Below are 21,333 nucleotides of genomic sequence, written 5' to 3' on the forward strand. Positions count from 1 at the left end.
CCTTCAGTGAGATTCCCTGGCCGCCTTTGTTTTTGGTTTTTTTTTTTTTTTTTTTTTAATTCTAGGCGTCTCTGGTAGCAGACAAGGCACGTTGGGGCAGAGCCTCGGATCCTAAGGAAAGGCCAGGTTAGGTAGGAGCTGGCAGCCCGTCAAAGCCATGCCACCTGAAGGGAAATGTACCACGACATGGTCTGGGTGGCACTGACTGAGGATCTGTGCTGAGATGCTTCGTCAGGCTTGGCCTCAGCCATCTCTAGGAAGACCTCCAAGGTTCTAAACTAGAAGAAATGGGCAGGAAGTTTCGTCCAAATTAAACCCATTTAAAAAAAAAATTTCCTACGTCAATGCATTATTTCTCTTAAAGAAATAGTGATTTACAAATGAGAACTCTTTATTAAGCACTTGGCTGGTAGCTAGCATTCCTTGAAAATAATCAAGCCACAGGGCTTTAAATATTCTAAATGTATTGCCTCTAAAATCAGGCAAAATTGGTGGTTCTCCTATAGCTTCTTTCCTAATCATGCAGCATGAGTTAAAATATATTTTGTGGAACTAGGATAAGGTTTGGCACCAAAGAGCCCTCAAGATTCAAATCCTCATTTAACTGTTCACTCTGATTTTGAGCAAATTAGTCCTCTGCACTAGTTTGTTGATCTGTAAAAAGGTCAAGGGCTTCCCTGGTGGCGCAGTGGTTGAGAATCTGCCTGCTAATGCAGGAGACACGGGTTCGAGCCCTGGTCTGGGAAGATCCCACATGCCACGGAGCAGCTGGGCCCGTGAGCCACAGCTGCTGAGCTTGCGCGTCTGGAGCCTGTGCCCCGCAACGGGAGGGGCCGCGATAGTGAAAGGCCCGCGCACCGCGATGAAGAGCGGTCCCCGCACCGCGATGAAGAGTGGCCCCCACTTGCCGCAACTAGAGAAAGCCCTCGCACGAACCGAAGACCCAGCACAGCCAAAAATAAATAAATAAATAAATAAATAAATAAATAAAAAGGTCAAGATCCCAAGGAAGAGGTGGCTTTAGGGGCCATGTGAGTGGATGGGAGGGAAAAGCTGGGGGTGGCCCACAAAGGAAGAACAGCGTGGTCAGATAAAAAGGATGAACGGGCAGTGGGGAATCAATGGGGACAGGGTTTCCTTTTGGGATGACGAAAATGTTCTAAAGTTAGACAGTGGTGCTGGTTGCACAACTAACATACTAAAATCCATTGGTACACTTTTAAAGGGTGAATTTTGTGAATTGAATTATATCTCAATTACACTGTTATTTTAAAAAATATTTATTATTAATTATTTTGGTCGCACCGGGTCTTAGTTGCGGCACATGGAATCTTTGTTGCAGCACGTTTAATTGCGGCATGCGGACTCTTAGTTGTGGCATGCATGTGGGATCTAGTTCCCCGACCAGGGATCAAACCCGGGACCCCTGCATTGGGAGCGCAGAGTCTTACCTACTTGACAACCAGGGCAAGTCCCTATGCTGTTATTTTTTTAAAAGGATGCAGAATACATGAATGAGAACATTTGGAGAGGTAATGGGAAGTGAGGGATTTTCAAACTCTTTTGGGGGGTGGGGGTCCTCAGATCTATACAATTAAATGTCATTATTTAGGGAGGGCAAGCACTTGTTTTTATTGCTAAATTCTACAATTTTACATTTCCATCATACTTTCTGAAGTTTCATTTTGATAAGAGATTCTCCTTCACTTCTTGGGCTAAATTATTAGTGGAATATTCCTATGATGTTTTTGAATGATAGGTGATAGCTTTTCTGTGCCTGTACTGTTTCACCCTGGGTTTTAGGACACCATGAGAAATACTTATTAATACCAAAGATTTCATAATACTACCCCAAACTGCCTTGATGGCACTATTCCAATACAAACAACAGACACACCATTCATATTTCTAATTTATTATTAAATTACATAACAAAGCTTCTATACAGTCAGAAAATGCACATTTAGATGAGAACAAAAAATTAAGTACAAATACAATAAACCTGGTTCCAAGAAGCCATTTTAAAAGCAAAAAATTAGAAAGTGCATTTGGAATAGATTTTTTAAAACCTGTATTGGCATTTTTCATGAGGAAACATCTTCCATCATGGTAAAGTGTGATTGGAATTGATTTCCCTCCCTAAGAGCTAATAGGATAGGAATAGATGCAAATACTTTGATACTAAAGCAATACTTTTGATACTCTGTACTAGGCACAAAGAAAATGAGAAAGATCCCTTAGGACATGGCTCAGCTGTCTCAGCTTCTTATCCAATAAACATCCTCAAGAGTGACTTGTTCCTCATTTTCTTTTGCCTTATAAAACTTACGGGTATGCAGATTTATAAAGGAATAACAAGATTAGTTTATAAAGATCATGATGAAAAGCTCTATATCTTTTTGGAGACCAGGCTAAACAACCCCTACCCCAAAAGGAGAATAGAACACAATCATTTTAATTCCCAGTAGAATCCATTTACTCTTTACATTTGCCACAAAATTCAGTGTAACACTAGACATGGCCATTTATCCTCAATAGCTTAATATTGCAAGTTAGAAAATGCAGTCAATTTCCAAGAAATCATATCTGGCTAGTGATCAAACATGAGGTATTAGAAAACTAAAAAGGCTAGTCCAGTTCTTTAAAGTCCTTTTTCTCAGGTTGAGATCATTAACAATGAAATAGAAAATTAATGGTGGGAATGCAAGTCCAAGGTGCCTCAATTCCATAGAGGCCAAAAGTCATTGCATCAGAAAGTTCCATAAGTACATTTTTCTATTCAGATGTATTCAGCGTCCAACAGGAAAGAACTAAAATCAATATTAATTGGTTCCAGATGCAAAAAGTGCCCTCATGATGACTCCTCTCATTACTCATCTCCACTCTCAGGATTGTACTCCCATGTCTGATCTGAGTACTGGGCAGTATGGAAAAAGGCATTCTCTATAAAAGTGAATTTTGGTAAGCAGGAGAAAGGAATAATGGAGAAGAAAAGCCCATATTTTTCTAACATTAGAAAAATATGGGTGAGCAATGTTGCAAATTACAGGGACTCCTTCAGCATCGTTAATAATAACAGTAAGAAGAATATAGAAATAGCCAGGAGATATCAACTGAAGCACTTGAATATCTGGGCTTGAACTTGAGTAATAGATTCATTAAGCATTTCAAACTAAAGTTATCAGCGCACAGTAAAACAAACTCTCAGAAGTATACCTTTTGGAATTTTCTGCCCTTTTTGTTGCCATGGTTTTTCATACTTTTAAAGTGAAATGGAAAGTTTTGAGTGGTTATTAAAAAGATCCCAAAAAAAAAAAAAAAAAAAAAAAAAGATCCCAAAAGGAAAGATCCATCATATAAGACAATGGCTGAGAGAGAATAACTTCCTCTAAGAGGTAACATTTGGGACAAGGAATAGAAAATTCCTTGGACCCGGCTCTGACTGGCTCTAATAAGCAATTTACTGTTGGCCCCTGAGCCTAGTAACTGGTTTGTAAGGACAGCAAAAAAGTTAAGAAAACCAAGATGCTTAAAAAAAAAGGCTAAATGGCATGAAAGTGAAAGAGTTCAAATCAGCTATCACGGGATCCAAAATAAGCCTCTACTTGTAAATGGCACATTTCTATCCTTGCTCTAGGGCCTCCTGCAAAAGAAGGAACCATAAAGGATGGAGGAGCACAGCCCTAGCGCTCTACGTTTGGCCCTGGGTTACCTCACTATGGGCTACAGCACTGGGAGGTTAGTCAGACCTACCTGACACCAACATCTACACCATGCTTTTTCAACTTCCTCAGAAGAACTAGTTTCTTTATTTTCATAAAGAAAATAATCAACATAATTCTATTACTTCATTTAAGCGCAACCCTAATGGAAAGGCTTACCAGCCATCAAAAGTGTTTGTTTGCTCAGCTGCAGCAAAAGCTAGATTAGCTTGGGTCCTAGTTTTAGTCTCACACCATCACCCGTTAATGAACACACCAAACAGTCAGACCAGTAAAAAAGACTGGTAGTATAATTAAATAAATAACTTTATTTATGATACTTCAGATTTTCTAAATGCTGACTATACAGCAACCAAAGTCCCATAAATTCTAGCTGAGGCACAACCACCGATCAAGACCCTTTGAAAAATCAAAGATAATAAAGTGTCAGGGGAGAGAAGTTTTGTTCTCCCAACAGAGAATTTAATAAATGAACTTATTTCTCTGATCTTTTAAGGTCCACACTGGGAAAACTTAAACTTTCTTTTAAGGGCATCCCCAATCAACTGATTGATCAATCAACCCATATTTAGAAAAATAAACCCCATAGTTAAAAAAAATGTATCAAACACTCTTCATACCCAGAACATAATAAAACTTTGACACCAGAATGAAAAACCTCTCGGTTTCTGCACCAGACCAGAGGTTAGTCTACCCATCAGCCTGTAATCAAATTCATCTGAATATCACCATCAACACTCTGTGACGTAGTTAAGAACTACATGCTAATATCCTTTTATTCCCCACAGCACGGTCTTAAGCCAATACTATAAATACCATAGTAAATTCCAAAGGTGAAGAGTAGCCTTCTTTCTTGGTGAGGAATACAGCTGTTGGAAGTCTTCGGCCTATTTGTAGTAGTTCAGTTAGAGAAGTAATAGATTTACAGAAACTGAGAAATGGTTAAACTTGAAAAGAATTCTGGTGGGTGGTTTAAAATTTTGTCACTGTCCAGGGTGGTAACAGAAGACAGGCGCAGATACAGAGAGATTCTGTTGTATGCACCTTCAATAATAAAGCCATTCTCTGGATGTTTGAAAAAGCTTAAGAGATTTGGAATGAATAGGTTTTCACAGAACACAGAATTCCTGGTACATCAGACAGTGGTTCTTAAACTTTTGCTCATAAATGTGGAACGCTTACAAATGGAATTATCTGATGATGACCCCTCACTCAGTGTCTTTTTACATGTGGCCTGTTAAAGAGATCTCACTGAAAACCAAGCATTCCCCTCACTCAGTTGCCGGTATTAATCCTGACATGATGAAGAACAGTTGCAATGACAGACATTGGCTTTTTGTCATGGTAGAACTGAGATTTCGTTTTCTTACAGTAGTAAATATTAACCCAATGGAAGAGATTAACAAAAAACAAAAAATAGTGACTGAGCAAAAAAAAAGCCTGTCATTCTTGATGTTTTTCCAGGAATACAGTTAACCCCAGTGTGTGCACGATTAAAAAATAAAATAAAGAAAAAAGCTTTTTTGCAGTACTTGTCTTCTATTTCAGACAACCTCAACTGTGTTGAAGGTGGTCTGTGAGCATCTCAAAGATTCTTTGAAAAATGTAATTTTTCTTGAATACCAAAAGAGATGGGGACAAAGAGTAGAAATTTATAGCACAGATTATCAAGAAATGACTTGTGATTTCTCATCATGAGTGTAAAATAAAAGGACAAAAACTATTTTTATTCACAACCCCCATCTGGTGGCTGAAAGGAAAGCAGTCTTTGGATATAGAGAAACCTGGTTTTCTGAAGAATCCAGCTGTAAGACTGGGCTTGTCATCAGCCTTCAACACTTTCACCGAGGCACGGAAACTGTGTTTCTGATGGGTTTACTTACCTCTTCAGGAGACAAAAGCAACTGAAAACATTTATTATATTTTTTAAACTAAAAACAGAAGGAAATGTGTGTTAGAAAAGATAGCACAGAAAACCTGTGACTTCAGCTCAACCTGACTATGTCACAGAGTCCATCACTATCAGTCTTGAATTAATCCTGCCGGTCAGGCTAATTATCAGGCCAGTCAACTTCTCCTTCCTACTTTTTCTTATTCCGGATCAGGGTGTGAAAGTGGTGGTTGTCAAGAGTCCCTGGAGATGTCTCATCAATGGAAAGCATACAGCAGCAATAGGATGGTACAGACACCAATAACACCACCCAGGATGAGTGAGTCTCGCCGCTTCCTAAGGTTGACCCTCTGGATAAGGCTGTTCACAGCAGGAAAACGATCTTTGGGAAATCTTTATTAAGGTCATATTTGGAAGAAGCCTCTTTAGTGAAAACTCACAGGAATCACAAAAACAGAGATCAGTGGAGTCCAGAAAAGATAAATGATGAGAAGAAATAGAGGGGAAGAAAGTCACACTGAGGGAGCTGCAGCAAACACAAATGCCCTACTGCTCAAGGGCAAATTCAAGTCTCCCAGTACACTGCAGTACACAAGAACCATGAAAAGAAAAAAATTAACAGCGAGAGAAGAAACAATGATGACCGCTACCATGTACTGAGGGATTACCATCAGGGTGGGAGCCCGTGTGGTCGGGAGAGAGGAACCCTGCAGGGCACGGAGGTACAGGTGCAGCCAGCTACCACCACCACTATCCTGAGGTTCCTGTCTTTCCTTTTTTTTCTTCTCTTTCTCTCTCTTTCTTAAACCCCTTTTCTCAGGAGACTGGGAAGTTTTGCCGGAAAGGTTTTGAGGAGTATGTGATCTCCCCACGGTGTAAGCCCCCTTGGATTCAGGTAACTGGTGGGAACAAACTCTAAGTGTCTCTATGGTCAAGCACTGGTTAATTATTTAAAATTTTAAATTTACTTTGCAGCAGTAGGCAGGATACCGTAAGAAAGTGGGTTAAACTGCTCTGGCTGTCCTATTTGGGGAACATAAAAAAGGAAATATAGGAAATTTTCAATTTTAGGAGTTTTATAGCAGTCACAACTGTATTTTACTTAGTATTGTAAAGTATCTTCATATCTTACTTGTTGGTATGTTGTAATCAAAGCACATGCTTCTGCATCCTACATTGTTTTGCATTTCTAGCACTGGTTGCTGACTACACACCTGCAGGTGCATCCTCTTTGTTAATAGAGGTACTGTATCAAGGTCAAGAAAAGCAACAACAAAATCACCTAGGTTATTAGAGAGCTGGAATGATCCCTACTCCCGGTGAATCCTCACTGCATTTTCCTGTAAATAAATGACTCTCAGCAGGGACTGTATTGTGTATTTATATACTCTACATACTGTATGCAGTATTCTAATCTTGAATTTTCCTGTGCCTACTGAAGAGAACTTTACACACTGTAGGCATTAATGTGTTTTTCAAACTAATTAATGAAAAAAAGGGGACAATTTGCAGAAACAATTTTTAAAATGCAGAACAGAAAGCATGAAGTAATGTGCAAAAACTTATACAGTGTAAGGTACAAATCTCATTTAAAGCAAATGCTTCATCTTTTCTTGCTTGGCAAAAGAAGGGTCAACAATCCCGTGAGGGAAAGTAAGAAAACTTTTGACATTAGGAAACCCTGTCTATAGTGGACATATTTCTATCTAGTTTATTACCTTTAGGGGAACCACCGCCTTCCTTCTATAATAATCTAATTCAGTTCATGTAACAGGGTGGGGCTGACCTTGTCCTCTGCCATCAGGTGAACGTACACACTCACGACTGGCCAGAGAGAATATTCCCTCCCCTTGGGCAAATGGCTGGGTTAGGAATAGCTTGAGGTAACTCAAGCTAGGGCAACCACAGTCCTCTTGGGACATGTGCCAGAGCTGTCAGAAAATACGCCCTTTTTCCATGAGAATTTTTGAACTGGTAGGAGGTGACTCTTGTAGCCCTCTCTATCAGCACGAGGAGAAATCTGCCTGAGAATGAGGCCAACACACAAGAAAACAGAAATAAGAGACGGAGTAGGGGAACAGAGAGGAAAGGCAGATTCTTGACAATAAAATCTGAGCCCCTGCATCCAGCCATACCTTAAGCCAAATTCTACCCCTGAATTTTACAGATATATGAACAAATTAATTCCCTCCTTTTCCTCCTTAAGTCAGTATGAATTAGGTTTCTATTACTATCTCTCTATGGAGTCCTGACTAACTCACACCCATTTTATTTGATTTTTTTAAACATAATTTTGTGAATGATTCTAATTTATGGTACTGATAAAATGAGATAATGTATATAACAGTACTCTGTTAACTGTAGAGCCCTATATAAAATATAAATGATTTCGGAGGTGTGGTTTTATACTTAGGGTGACAAAGCAAGAACAAAATTCACCAAAAACTGGAAAATACCAACAGGCTTCAGGATATTCCTTTCCTTAGGCAAATAAGGTATCAAACTAAAAGTGACCTTAAATTATCTAGGACCAGAAGATACTCAACTTTTGAAAGTTAAAGGTCCTTTCCCCCTTAGTAATTGGGGGAGGAAACTTTTTTCTCTAAAAGGCTTGACTTCTCAGAGTAAACAAAATGTTTTAGCTTAGCAGGCATATCAGTTTCCCTGCTGGGTTTCTCAGAAGTATCAGTAATACTACTTTAAATTGGGAAACTGAAGAATTAAAAAGGCAGAGGTCACAATAAACAAGCAGCAAATCTATCCTAGAGTTTAGCTTGTGCAAAATGAAACTACGCCATCAGCAGTGACAACTTATTTACATGTATGGCTGTCTACTTCCCTCCCTTTCTAAGCATGTGCCACTGACTTATTCTCCAAACTGAAAAAAGAAAGAAGAAAAAGCACATAATTTATGACGTTTAGGTAAAAATTGTGTACACTGTGGAGTTCTAACATGGATTCAAGAGCTTTTAAAATATAAAATAATTCTGTGAATTTGAAAATTCACATAATTTTTTTCTAGATCTACTAGTATTAACCCTCTGGTGTGCAATCTTTCAGATATGGCATTAAACAGTATGATCTTTCAGGAATGCAGGGCATATCATAATACAGAATTACTGATGGCCTCTCCTGTTACTGATGATGGCAACCTGTCCAGAAGAGGGGGAGAGTGGTGAAGCACATACACAGATTCTTTTCCCCAAAAAAAACCCCAGATTTCAAGCTTTCAAAAAGGATACTAGCCAAAGTGTTCATTTTGCTCTGAATTGACTTCAACATTCCTCTCTGTGAAGTCATATTTTCTTTTGTTGCCATAGCAATGCTGCAAGGGAGGAAGAGAGAAGCTCATTAAACTGATGTTTCAGATGATCCTGCATGCATCCATCATACCCTTAAAAGTGAACAGAAAACTAAGGTGAGCACATCACCTTTGAAAAGCACTGGGCAGGAACATGGAAAAAAAAAAAAATCACCTCCCAAGTCATCTTCCCATTGTCCTTTTTCTGAATGACCACTTCATCCCCAATGCTATCTTCTGATATTTTTTTGGACAAGGCAGTGGACTGTTTCCTGTGGGTTGTTTTTTTTTCTTCAAAGTAACATATGAAATAAGACAACTGGCAAATCACACATTACAAAAGCTTCTTAAAATGGTTTTAAAAGGGTCCAGGTACTAAAATATCCTTAATCAGGAAAAACCCTTGAGAGGGAAGTAGGGAATTACAATTATAAAAATAGAACCAAAGGTGCAATATATCACAAAATATTTATATATAACCAGCCCTTAACTTATGGAAAGATTATGTTCCAGGGCTTCCCTGGTGGTGCAGTGGTTGAGAATCTGCCTGCCAATGCAGAGGACACAGGTTCGATCCCTGGTCCGGGAAGATCCCACATGCCGCAGAGCAACTAAGCCCGCGAGCCACAACTACTGAGCTTGCGTGCCGCAACTACGGAAGCCCGCACGCCTAGAGCCCGTGATCCGCAACAAGAGAAGCCACCGCAATGAGAAGCCCACGCACCGCAACAAAGAGTAGCCCCCGCTCACCGCAACTAGAGAAAGCCCACGCGCAGCAACGAAGACCCAACTCAGCCAAAAAATAAATAAATAAAATAAATAAATTTATTTAAAAAAATTATGTTCCAAAACTCTATTTGAGAACCAACCAAGTAGATTTTAGGACACACATGCAACATTAAGCTGGTTTCCAAGCCAGGTGACAAAGGTCACAGATTCATTAAGCAAATGACAAAGAAGGGAAGTCACTTTTTCACTTTGTAGAGTACAGTTTCTTTCATGTAACTACTTTGATGTGCTTTTTAAAGAAATCTCAGTTAATATCTTTTTGCTATCACTGCCAGGATTATTAACTTTCAATAGTCTTATCTTCTTGGACATTAGTATCCTAGAGGGCAGGGTCAGTATACATTTTGATATGTAACACACAGGGGAGCGTTTTAGATACTGACATTATAAAAAGCAGTAGGAAACAGGAAGTTCTTCAGTAATTCTGAAAATACGTGAAACATTAAGAAAACCGAAAAGCAACAGAAATGAAGATATCCTGGGAAGATGGTAGAGCACAAATTCTTGACCGTCTCTCTGGCCCAATTTCCTCTATGGAAGAATACAAGACAAAGGCAGACATGCCGGGGAGGGTCCATCCGAGGTCCCAAGTTCTCTTGAGATCTCGAGGGAAGAAAGCCAGGGAGGGCTACACTCTCTCAAGCAAGGGAAGAACCAAATGGCAGGGAAGACTATATTTTTCTTCAAGCGTGGGGCAAAGACCTAGGTTTCACTGCATTCTGAGAAGCCCAGGCAGTGGAAGGTAAGGGTCTGCATGTGCAGGGGCTGCAGTGATGAACTGAACTGCTCTCAGTCCCTACAGCTGCGAAAGGACTGCTACACACAGCCAGAGAGACCTATAAGCAGACAGCTGACATCTACAAGCTGGTGTGACAATGAGCCCCTAAGAGGGAAAACTGCCGGGCCATCTACTGCCACCTGTATGTACCTGCTTTAGGGTCTCTAATAGCCTGACCTACCAGAGGGCTAACTGAACACATTTTTGGACAGGCCAAGACCAGGTATGCTACTGGAGGAAAATGCTAGAGGGAGTACTTGGAGCAAATGACAAATGAATCAAAACTGGAATTTCAAGATCTGAGAAGGCAAAGAAGAAACAAAAGTGTGTAGGGAGATATATACAAGGATAAGCATTGTTTGGAATAGTGAAAGAAATGAAAAAATACTCCCCACCACTACCCCCTCCCCCCAAAACCTGGTAACAACATTGGAATGGTTTAGTAGATTATGGTATACCTGTACTATGAAAATAATATTTGCTTATTAAAAGAATGAGTCAGAATTATTTCCATTAACCTGGAGGGATGTTTATGATATACTGAATGATTTAAGTGAGCCACAGAATGTGTATAGTATTAGTCCTTTTTTATTTTAAGGAACACTCAAAACATCTTTGTGTATGTTTGTATGACAGTGAGAAAGGTATTAGATACATAACTGTCAGTTAATACAAGTTACTTCAGGGGGTAGGAATGGAGGGGCACCACCAGGAGACAAACTTTTTCTGTATACATTTTAGAATTATTTAAATTGTCATAGTAAGAACACTGTACTTTTATAATACATAAACATCTAATAAAGAAAATCAAAAAGAAAATTAGAGGAACTCCACCTGAGTGATTAAGAAATGTTAATAACATTACTAGCACCAAATCCCCTACTGTTATTCACCTCAGTATCACTATGAGTCAAGTAATGATTTATAAAGGTTTTCCCAGATCCTAGAAAATCTAAAGAATTGAAGGGATCAGGTATATCGGAAGACGGAATGAAAATTTGTGGAAATTTGTAAAAGGGGTTGTCAGACCCCTAAATTACCTGCTCCAAACCATGCAGGCAGGTGACTGACCTCAGTTCAGCAGAAAATCCAACCAAGAAGAGACCTACAGATACTGAGATTTTAAAGCCCCCAATAAAACAGTCAGGCCCCTTCCCGATCACCCACGGTGAAGGCTCCCACTCAACAAATCCTACCACCCACGCACACAGAATGAGCATCCAATCACTAGATTTGGAGCCTCACCCTTAAATATGAACAAAGAGCCAAGGTTCACCAGACATTTGAGGAGAGCCTCTAACATAAAAGGCAGAGATCCAAACAAATCAACCAGCAAACAGAAGAGTGATTCTGAGGAAACAGAGGCAATAAAGGAGGCTCATGAAACTCTAAAATCAAATTATATTTAATGCCCTCCGAGAGATAAAATATCACATCCATGAAACATACAAACATAAACGTGTGTGTGTGTGGCTCTATCCCTTTAGAGAGCTCGTGTAAATTACAAAAAGGAGAATGGAAATAAAAACGTAACAGAAGCGTTAGAAGGAAAAATTGAGTAAACTTTCCAGAAAGTAGGAAAAAAAAAAAAAGCAAGACAGAGAAAAGGTAGAAAGGATCAAGAAAAGGCAGGGAAGTAAGAGGTACAAACTATTAGGTATAAAATAAGCTACAAGGATATATTGCCCAACACAGGGAATATAGCCAATATCTTATAATAACTAATAAATGGAGTAAAACCTTTAAAAATTGTGAATCACTATATTGTACATGCATATCTTATATAGTATTGTATAGCAACTATACTTCAATAAAAAAATATGTTAAAAAAAAAGGGGGGACACTTCCCTGGCGGGCCAGTGGTTAAGACTCCACACTGCCACTGCAGGAGGCGCAGGTTCGGTCCCTTGTTAGGGAGCTAAGATCCCACATGCCGCATGGCGCGGCCTTACAAAAATAAAAAGGAACTAGGAAAAATGCATGTTGTGGTTCTACCATTCGGGAGTTGGTTACAGTAGGGCAGCTCCCTAGACCATTATGGACTTCCACGGCCCAAGGTTATCCTTGGTCAAGAATAGGAACCCCATTTCCAGTGTCCATAACCAGTGTTCTACAAGCAACCACCCTTCCCTTTACAGGGATTAACACTTACCCATATGGCCCTCTCACAACTTACTGATTGAAGTCATGGACAAGTTAGGTGACTGCACATACTAACCTGCTATGGTTAATATCATTCCACTTTTTCTAAATGCCCAACTACACATGTGTCTGCCTGTATCTATGAATATGTTCATATTTTTTATTATTTTTAAACAGCTATGAAGAGAGACATAGAGAAAAATATGGAATACATAATTATTAACCAATCTAGTGGCTGTGTTTTAGGTGAATTCTTTTTTTTCCCGTTTTATTTAGGTATATTTGACAAATATAAAGTGTATATTAAAAAAAAAAAAAGGATCAAGAAGAAGGAGGGAAGACAACGATAAACATAAGAAAATTTCTCAGATCTGAAGATAAGTTTCCAGACTGTAAGAGCCCACCAAATGCCTAGTTCAATGGACTAAAAAAGATGCATATCAAGCTCATATGGTGAGATTAAAAACAAACAAAAACATAAGGGAAAAGGGATGATCTTAAAAGCTTCCAGAGGAAAAAAAATGCTTATCAAATACAAAGGACCAGAAATTTTAATTGGCATTGGACTTAAAAAGCAGCACTGGAAACAATGCTTTCAAAAATTTCAAAATTATTTTCAACCTAGAATTCTATATCTTAGCTAAACAATGAATCAAGAATACAGGTAGAATAAAGACTTTTTTCGACGTGTGAAGTCCAAAAATTTTACCTCCTATTCTTTCTGAGGAAGCTACTAAAGAACATGGTCCAACGTAATGAGGGAATAAACTAAGAAAGTCGAAGACTTTTTTTTTTTAGAAATAAGTGATCCAGTAAAGGAAGTCATTTTAGGATAATGGTGAAAGGACAGCCCAGGACCAGTACAGTGAATGCACCAGGTCTAGAGCAAAACCAGTCAAGATTAGAGCAGAAAGAGGTGGGCAATGTCAACTTTATAACACATTGAATTTTAGATCCACAAAGTAAAAAGATCACAAGAATAAGAGTCAAACTAACAACATCCTTTGCACCATTAGTTCTTATACATAATTTTTCAGGCTAAGTGTATATCTATGATAGAATATGATACATTTAAAATGTGGTTGTTTTATAATAGATTTACTTTACCAGGTATTTTTAAATAGGTATTATGGCCTTGTAAAAAGTTACAATTCAAACCTGGGCTGAGATATCTGAGGCCAATCTCTGAATCATATATGCCTCTGTTTTCTTAAACTGGGACTATCACCATCTCCTATGCACTGTGACTCAGAAGTAGATAGGGAAAATTAAAAAATAATTTCTGCAAAGCACTTTGTGTTCCTTGGAGAATGGATATTATCATCATACATTATGTTATTATCTTGTTGAATATGCATGATTTCCAGTACCACACAAAGTATATCGAGACTTACTTTCCCATCTTATTCCATCATCTGGAGTCAAGCTGAGTGAATCTAGGCTGTTGTTATTTCAAGGGTCAAATATGCAGAGGCAAAACATAAGCTCCAAATAATGTATAATGATTTTAAAATGATAAATTATTGATGTGTTTACTGGAACTTCAACATTCTCACCTGTTCTGTGAACTAAACTCAGACACTTATTTTTTCAACAACAGCCAATACTAGTTATACATTTAAAGCTTAAGAATACATTTACAAATATTAAAAATATTCGTTCTTTTCAATAAACTGGTGTCAGCTTATATTCAGTTGTGTACATATTCTAAAAATACAGCTCTAAAAGGAAAAGGTAAAATTTTACATGTAGAATAGGTAAAAATAATTATTTGACACAAATTTTATATTATCCATAAGTAATCATAACTAGTTTTATACACAATAAAATTTCACTTGTGACACCTATCATATTTTGAAACAAAGTGAAATAGTGAAATAAAAGGTCTTTTAATCACATGGTTTTTTGCTTTTTAACTAGCAAAATAATTATATCAGTGACTTGATAGTTCTCAAATGTTCCTATCCTATGAGGTACTCCAAATTTTTATACTCATATCACCTGCCCTTAAAAAGGCCAGCTTGGAATCGAAAAGCTTAAGGCAGCCTGGTGCTAGAAGATAAGGTATAAAGGAAGAAATAAAAGGAAGAAAAAAAAGAAAAAGGGTTATAAGGAAACCTTAAGTAAAGAATCCTTTGCAAAATGTGACCCAACTTTATGTGCTGATGAAAGGAAAGGAGTCACAAGGGAGATATTTCAGTTGATAATTAGGCAATTTTGTGAAAACGTTGGTCAGATGGAAGACCCAGTGCATGCAATTCAAACAAAATTCCAAGATGTGATAACTGCGTATTATTATAAAAGATAATTTATTAAGATTATTAAATAATGATAGGATCCATTTAATAAAATGAGAATCCATGAGTCCATTTCAACATAAATATTTAGGATATGAACACTGAAATATTTAGAGGTAAAGAGGCAACATGTCTGCAACTTATTTTCAAGTAGTTCAGAAAAAAAATTGCAAAAAAGCAAATGTGGCAAAATGATAACATTTTGGGAATCTAGGTAAAAGGTATAAGGAAATTCTTTGTACCATTGGAACTTTTCTGAAATCCGAAATGAAATCAAAATAAAAAGTTAAAAAAAAAAGTATAAATAATACAGCTGCCATTTTCAAATTACCTAGTATCAGCCAGGCATTGTATTAGGCATTTTACTCATATTATCTTTAATTTTCAAAACAATCTTCTAGAGTAGGTATTATCATAAATCCCATGTTTTTAAACACATAAGAAAATGAAGATTCCAAGAAACTTATCCAAGACAGAGATCTAATTAAGTAGCACAGCCAGGTTTCAAACCAAATAACACTCCAAAGCTTGTCCTCTTTCTATAAGGTAGTAAATATAGTAGTGGTTTACATAGAGCTCTTATTCTACAGTTAGAGACTCAGATTTGAGGATTTGAATCCTCAATACTATTTGTTAGTCATGTGACCATGGGCAAATTACTTACCTTAACTTCTTTTTTGTTTTGGAGATAGTATCTAGTGATCAGTGCCTATCTCATGAGTTATTGAGATTAAATAACATACAGCATGTAAAACACTTGAACACAATACCAAAGCCTATGGTAAAAATACAAATGTTTGTTGTTTTTCCCATGTACTTCGTTCTACCTTTCCTGAAAAACAGTGCTGTAGACATTGCTGAATTTTAAAGAACGGAGACCGTTCCTAGTTAACTTACTTTTTTACTGTCTTAAAATAGGTACTTAAAAATTCACCAATCCTAGAGAATTAAGCAGTTCAAACCAACATATTTCCCATACCTTAAGCAAGAAACTAATGTTATTACAGATAATACTAATTACTACAGATTTTCTATAACTGCTGTAACAGAAACCAAGTCTACAAAAATGGTATACATAAGACATTTAACAAATCACATGTTCAAGACTGTTTTCATTAAAAAGTAAGAATAAAAAGACAGAGGCTGAAAATACTGAGTATGAATTAATCAGAAAAATTAACCTAGGTAAAACAGCTCAATTCTACTAATTCTGGAAACAAATGTTTTAGGCTTCAAATGTATCTTACAAAGGAAAGTCACAGTAAAAATACATTACCATGTAATGAAATTCTCATCTTTAAGGAGGATGAACTGACTTTAACTCTAGTTATAGAATTAACTTTATCTGTTCATTTATATGCAAACAAACAAAAACAAAACATTTTTCCTACCTTATTGTCTCTTCTATTAGACGATCTGAGCTGCAAATAAAAAGAAAATTCGAATTCTGGAATTATTAAACGCACATTTAAAACTTGCACTTAATTTTTCTACATTTTACAGATAGATTACTTTTCCAACCATTTATGTAAAAAGAGCACCCAGACTTCTGAAAGCGTCTGGAGAAAATTCTGGACTCTGAAATTAATTAATCCACATATACAGTTTTCACCTTACTTTTATTTGTTGGCTTAAATCTATTTCTTCCACAGAGATACTTGATTATTAAAGTCAGAACAGTTTTAATGACAGCACAAATAAATAGAACTTCTTCTTTAGTTTAGATAGCTCCAAGTTGTCACCATTGTCTATTCAAAACTTAAGAATTACAACCAACTTGTTGAGACAGGATAGGCAAATATAGTTCTAATGCCTATAAGTAGTAATTATTTATATCTTAAAGTTTCTTCCTTTTTTGAAAAACAAAATCAAATCTCAGCTTGCCACACTTTAGAATTCAAGAATCTGAATAGGGACTTCCCTGTGGCGCAGTGGTTAAGAATCCGCCTGTCAATGCAGGGGACATGGGTTCGATCCCTGGTCCAGGAAGATCTCACATGCCGCGGAGCAACTAAGCCCGTGCGCCACAACTACTGAGCCCGTGTGCCACAACTACTGAAGCCCGCGCACCTAGAGCCCGTGCTCCGCAACAAGAGAAGCCACCACAATGAGAAGCCTGCGCACCGCAAAGAAGAGTAGCCCCCGCTTGCTGCAACTAGAGAAAGCCCGTGCACAGCAACAATGACCCAATGCGGCCAAAAATAAATAAATGACCCCTCACTTGTTTAAAAAAAAAAAAAAGGAACCTGAATAAAGACACCAATGCACCTTTGATCTGTAAAATATTTGCCTTTATGCATCACACACTGGAAAAAAGGAAACCCACCAAAAATCCATTTTAGGGAGGAATTTACAGGTAGCTAAATTTGGTAAAGGGGCAGCTTTATAGCAGAAAGTAGGAAAACAAACTCCCAGACATCTGTATCCATTTGGTACAGTGCATGGAACACAGTAGGGACTCAAATACTTGCATATTTTTTCCAACTACCTCTTTCCAAAAGGATTTCTAAGTTCATTCTATAAATTAATAAATTGAGGTTTTATTATAAAGTAGTGGACCAGGAAATCTAAGTTACTGCATGAATCAGGGAACAAAGATGAACTTTAAAAATGTCATAAATATCTTATGTAAATGCTATGATTAAGAATTTCAAAAATTACAAAGACGGTGGAGGGATTAAGAGCCAGACTATGTGGCTTTCTGAATGCTGACTGTATCACCTATTAGCTGAATAAACTCCATTCATTAAAAGCATCCGGATAGTGTGGATACAATCCAGCAACAAGGTGGCTCCATAAAGACAGCACAATCCAGTAAAAACTGAATTTAAAATTACTTTCCTTTGCGGTATATAATATATAATCAAGTGGAATCATCCTTCTTAAACAAGCACTTCATAACAGCCCAGAGGCATTCCAAAGAGTCATCTAGAGTCTATATTAAGCAACAAGTTTCTGTTTCTTTCCAGACCAATTTAAACTAGCTGAAAACAATGAGCTAAATTTCATCACCAATTATTGTACCAAGGAATCACTAAAGCCACATTTAGATAATAATTCTCTGTTTAAAAAATAACTCATTTCCCTAAATACACAAACAGCAAATGACACAAATTTCAAGCACATATTTTAAAGTAGTTTTAACCAACAAAATCTAAGAACTTGGGAAAACCACTTAGGTAACAACTAATTAGAATATTCTTTTAAAAGAGTAGGTGAATAAGTAAATAATAAACAAGTAAGCAAGTAAGAAAATAAACAAGCAAGTGCATAACAAATAAAATTTTAAAACTGATCCCTTTGCAAACTGCAAAAAAATCTGATGAGGTTGTCACCAACCAATGAGATAATTTACATCAAGCACTGTGGTGATGCAGTCTTTCACTTACAGTTAACCAGAGAGACCTGTGTCTTACTTATTTCTATATAATATCTTCTAAGACATGTTAACAATACAGTTAAGCTGCAGTAGGATACAAAAAGCTGTTTAAGCGCTAACAAAGTGTTATTTTACAGATAACATTTGGAAAATACCGAAAAACAAAGATGAATGTAGAAATCATTTGTAACCACTCTTCCATTAACACTGATATTGTGGCATATTTGTTTCTTGTCTGGGTAGACCAAGGAGTATCTCTACTTGCTTTTTTCATGGTTTATTTAGCAGACAAATTTTGTTTTATAATCCCATGAAGTTACCTAGAGACAAAAAAGTTAAGCACCTGACAGACTCTGCCCAGTTCAGTCAGGGAGAGAAAAAAGAGAAAGATAAAAGCTAAATTATTAACAGTGAAATCAGAAAGTCACATTTTCTATTTTAAAAACATCAGTAGACTTTTTAGAACAGTTTTAGGTTTGCAGAAATATTCAGCAAGAAGTACAGGGAGCGCATATACCCATTTTCCCCCACCTATTATTAACATCTTTAGTGTGGTACATGGGTTACAACTGATGAACCAATATTGATACATTATTAACTAAAGTTCATAGTTTATATTAGGGTTTACTCTTTGCAGCTGTACAGGTCTATGGGTTTTACAAATGCATAATGTCATATATCCACCATTACAGTATCATACAAAATAGTTTCACAGCCCTAAATATCCCCTATTCTCCACTTATTCATTCTTCCTCCTCTTCCCCCCTGAACCCCTGACAACAGCTGATCTTTCTACTGTCTACAGTTCTGACCTTTCCTGAATGTCATGTAGTTGGAATTATACAGTATGAAGTCTTTCCAGACTGGCTTCTTTTATACATTTAAGGTTCCTCCATATCTTTTGGGGGCTTGATAGCTTGTTTCTTGTATCACTGAATAATATTCCATTGAATGGATGTACCTATAGGTTGCTTATCCATTCACTTATTGAAGGACATCTTGGTTGCTTCCAACTTCTGCCAATTATGAGTAAAGCTGCTATAAACATTCATGTGCAGGTTTTTATTTAGACATATTTTCAATTCGTTTAGGTAAATACCTAGGACTGTGACTGCTAGATCATGTGGTAAGACTATTTAGCTTTTTAAGAAAAACTGCCAAACTGGCTTCCAAAGTGGCTGTATCACTTTATATTCCCACCAGCAATGAGAATTCCTGTTGCTCCACATCCTTGCTAGCATTTGGTGGTGTCAATGTTTTGGATTTTAGCCATTCTAATAGGTACATGGTGGTATCCAGTTGTTTTAATTTGCAATTCCCTAATGACATATGATGTTGAGCACTTTTAATATGGTTCTTTGCCAGCTGCATACCTTCTCAGATGAAGTGTCTGTCAGACCTTCTGCCCACTTTTTAACTGTTGAGTTTTAAGAGTTCTTTGTATATTTTGGATAATAGTCCTTTCTCAGATATGTGTTTTGCAAATATTTTTTTCCAGTCTGTAGCTGTCTTTTCATTCTCTTGATAGTGTCTTTGGAAGAGCAGAGGTTTTTCATTTTAATGAAGTCGATCTTATCAACTTTTTCTTTCATGGATGGTGTTTTTGGCATTGTATCTAAAAACTAACTGCCAAGCCCAATGTTACCTAGATTTTCTCCTATGTTATAAAACTTCTATAAGTTTTGTATTTTATATTTAGGTCTATGATCTGTTTTGAGTTATTTTGGGGAAAGATATAAGGTCAGTGTCTATATTCATTTTTTTGCATGTGGATGCCCAGTTGTTCTAACACCACTTGTTCAAAAGACTATCCTTCCTCCACAGACTTGCCTTTGCTCTTCTGTCAAAGATCATTTGACTATATTTGTGTGTCTATTTCTGGGCTCTCTATTCTGTTTCACTGATCTATCTGTCTGTTCTTTCACCAATACCACACTGTCTTGATTACAAACAATATACAATAGGAAGTCAAGTTTAAATGGGGAGACAGTTTTTGTTTCTCTTTTTCCCCCTGAAAGTATTTTAATAAACATTTTTGTGCAAAAAAAATATTTTTTTTAATGTCAACAAACTTGTTTAACTACAGCAGAAACAAAAAGCCTAAGAGAAAATGTGAGGAATCACAGTTTCCATTTGTTGTTCTTCAGATAAATGGTATATAAGGATTGAAATCCTAAAAACCTACCTGAATTATAAAGAATATGAAATATTAAGGAAGCATTTTCTAATTTGTTTCTGAAACCTCTAAAAAATTAACTTGTATATCAATATAAACTAATCTGCTTATGTAAATAAAAATGGAAATATACTTTTCATTGTATGTATATGTTTTTCTCTCTCACATACTTATAACTCAGAAAACAATTCTCTCATAAACATAATCACAGAAATTCAATAGTATCAGCAATCATGACATTCATGAAACTATAAAGAATAAAATGGCTAGTTGCTTTCTCTTACACCCTACAACCTGAGTTTTATTAGTCAAGGCTCAAGCACTTGAATATATGAACTCAGCTCATGGAGTTGTCATAAGGCTCAAAAGCGATAGTGTAAACAAAAGTATTGTGTAAACTGTATAAGCCTACAGATACATGGCTGATGTAGATCAAGGCACTTTCATGCCTCATAGTCTCTCTTTTTCTGCATCCCCTTTCCTGATTTTCAACATAAATTGCTTTCATTTCAAAGTCCAGTTCAGAAGTCATATCCTTTGGGAAGCCTTTCCCATTCTATCTATACATCGGGCAGAACTAATACTTCTTTATACTATAATGTGTTTTCATAGCTCCTTGCTCTTCATCAATTCCTTCAAGATTATAACAAGCATTTAAGATATATCAGACATCATACTATGCACTGGAGGAAAAATATTTTAAATTTGTAAAGCTTACGAAGTTTTTCACATATGTTATCTCATATATTTTAAAAAATATAATATTCTGGGGACTTCCCTGGCGGTCCAGTGGTTAAGACTTCACCTTCCAATGCAGGGGGTGTGGGTTTGATCCCTGGTCAGGGAGCTAAGATCCCA

General features: G+C 36.9%; 1 protein-coding gene across 3 annotated transcripts in view; it reads right to left on the minus strand.

Annotated features, from left to right (window-relative positions):
- Positions 1-4,010: 4,010 nt before the first annotated feature.
- GOSR1 (golgi SNAP receptor complex member 1) overlaps positions 4,011-21,333 on the minus strand; it is a 49,843-nt gene continuing 32,520 nt past the window's right edge. For 2 of the 3 annotated variants that reach the window (XM_007183834.2, XM_007183832.2), the window contains exons 7-9: positions 16,312-16,341; positions 8,856-8,938; positions 4,011-5,995 (exon numbers count right to left, since the gene is read on the minus strand). In XM_007183834.2, the coding sequence (XP_007183896.1) occupies positions 5,871-5,995; positions 8,856-8,938; positions 16,312-16,341 (238 nt within the window). In that variant the 3' untranslated portion in view covers positions 4,011-5,870. The other variant, XM_007183833.2, reaches the window with a different exon arrangement.

The sequence above is a fragment of the Balaenoptera acutorostrata genome, chromosome 20 (assembly GCF_949987535.1).
Source record: "Balaenoptera acutorostrata chromosome 20, mBalAcu1.1, whole genome shotgun sequence".
In the NCBI taxonomy this organism is placed as follows: domain Eukaryota; kingdom Metazoa; phylum Chordata; class Mammalia; order Artiodactyla; family Balaenopteridae; genus Balaenoptera; species Balaenoptera acutorostrata.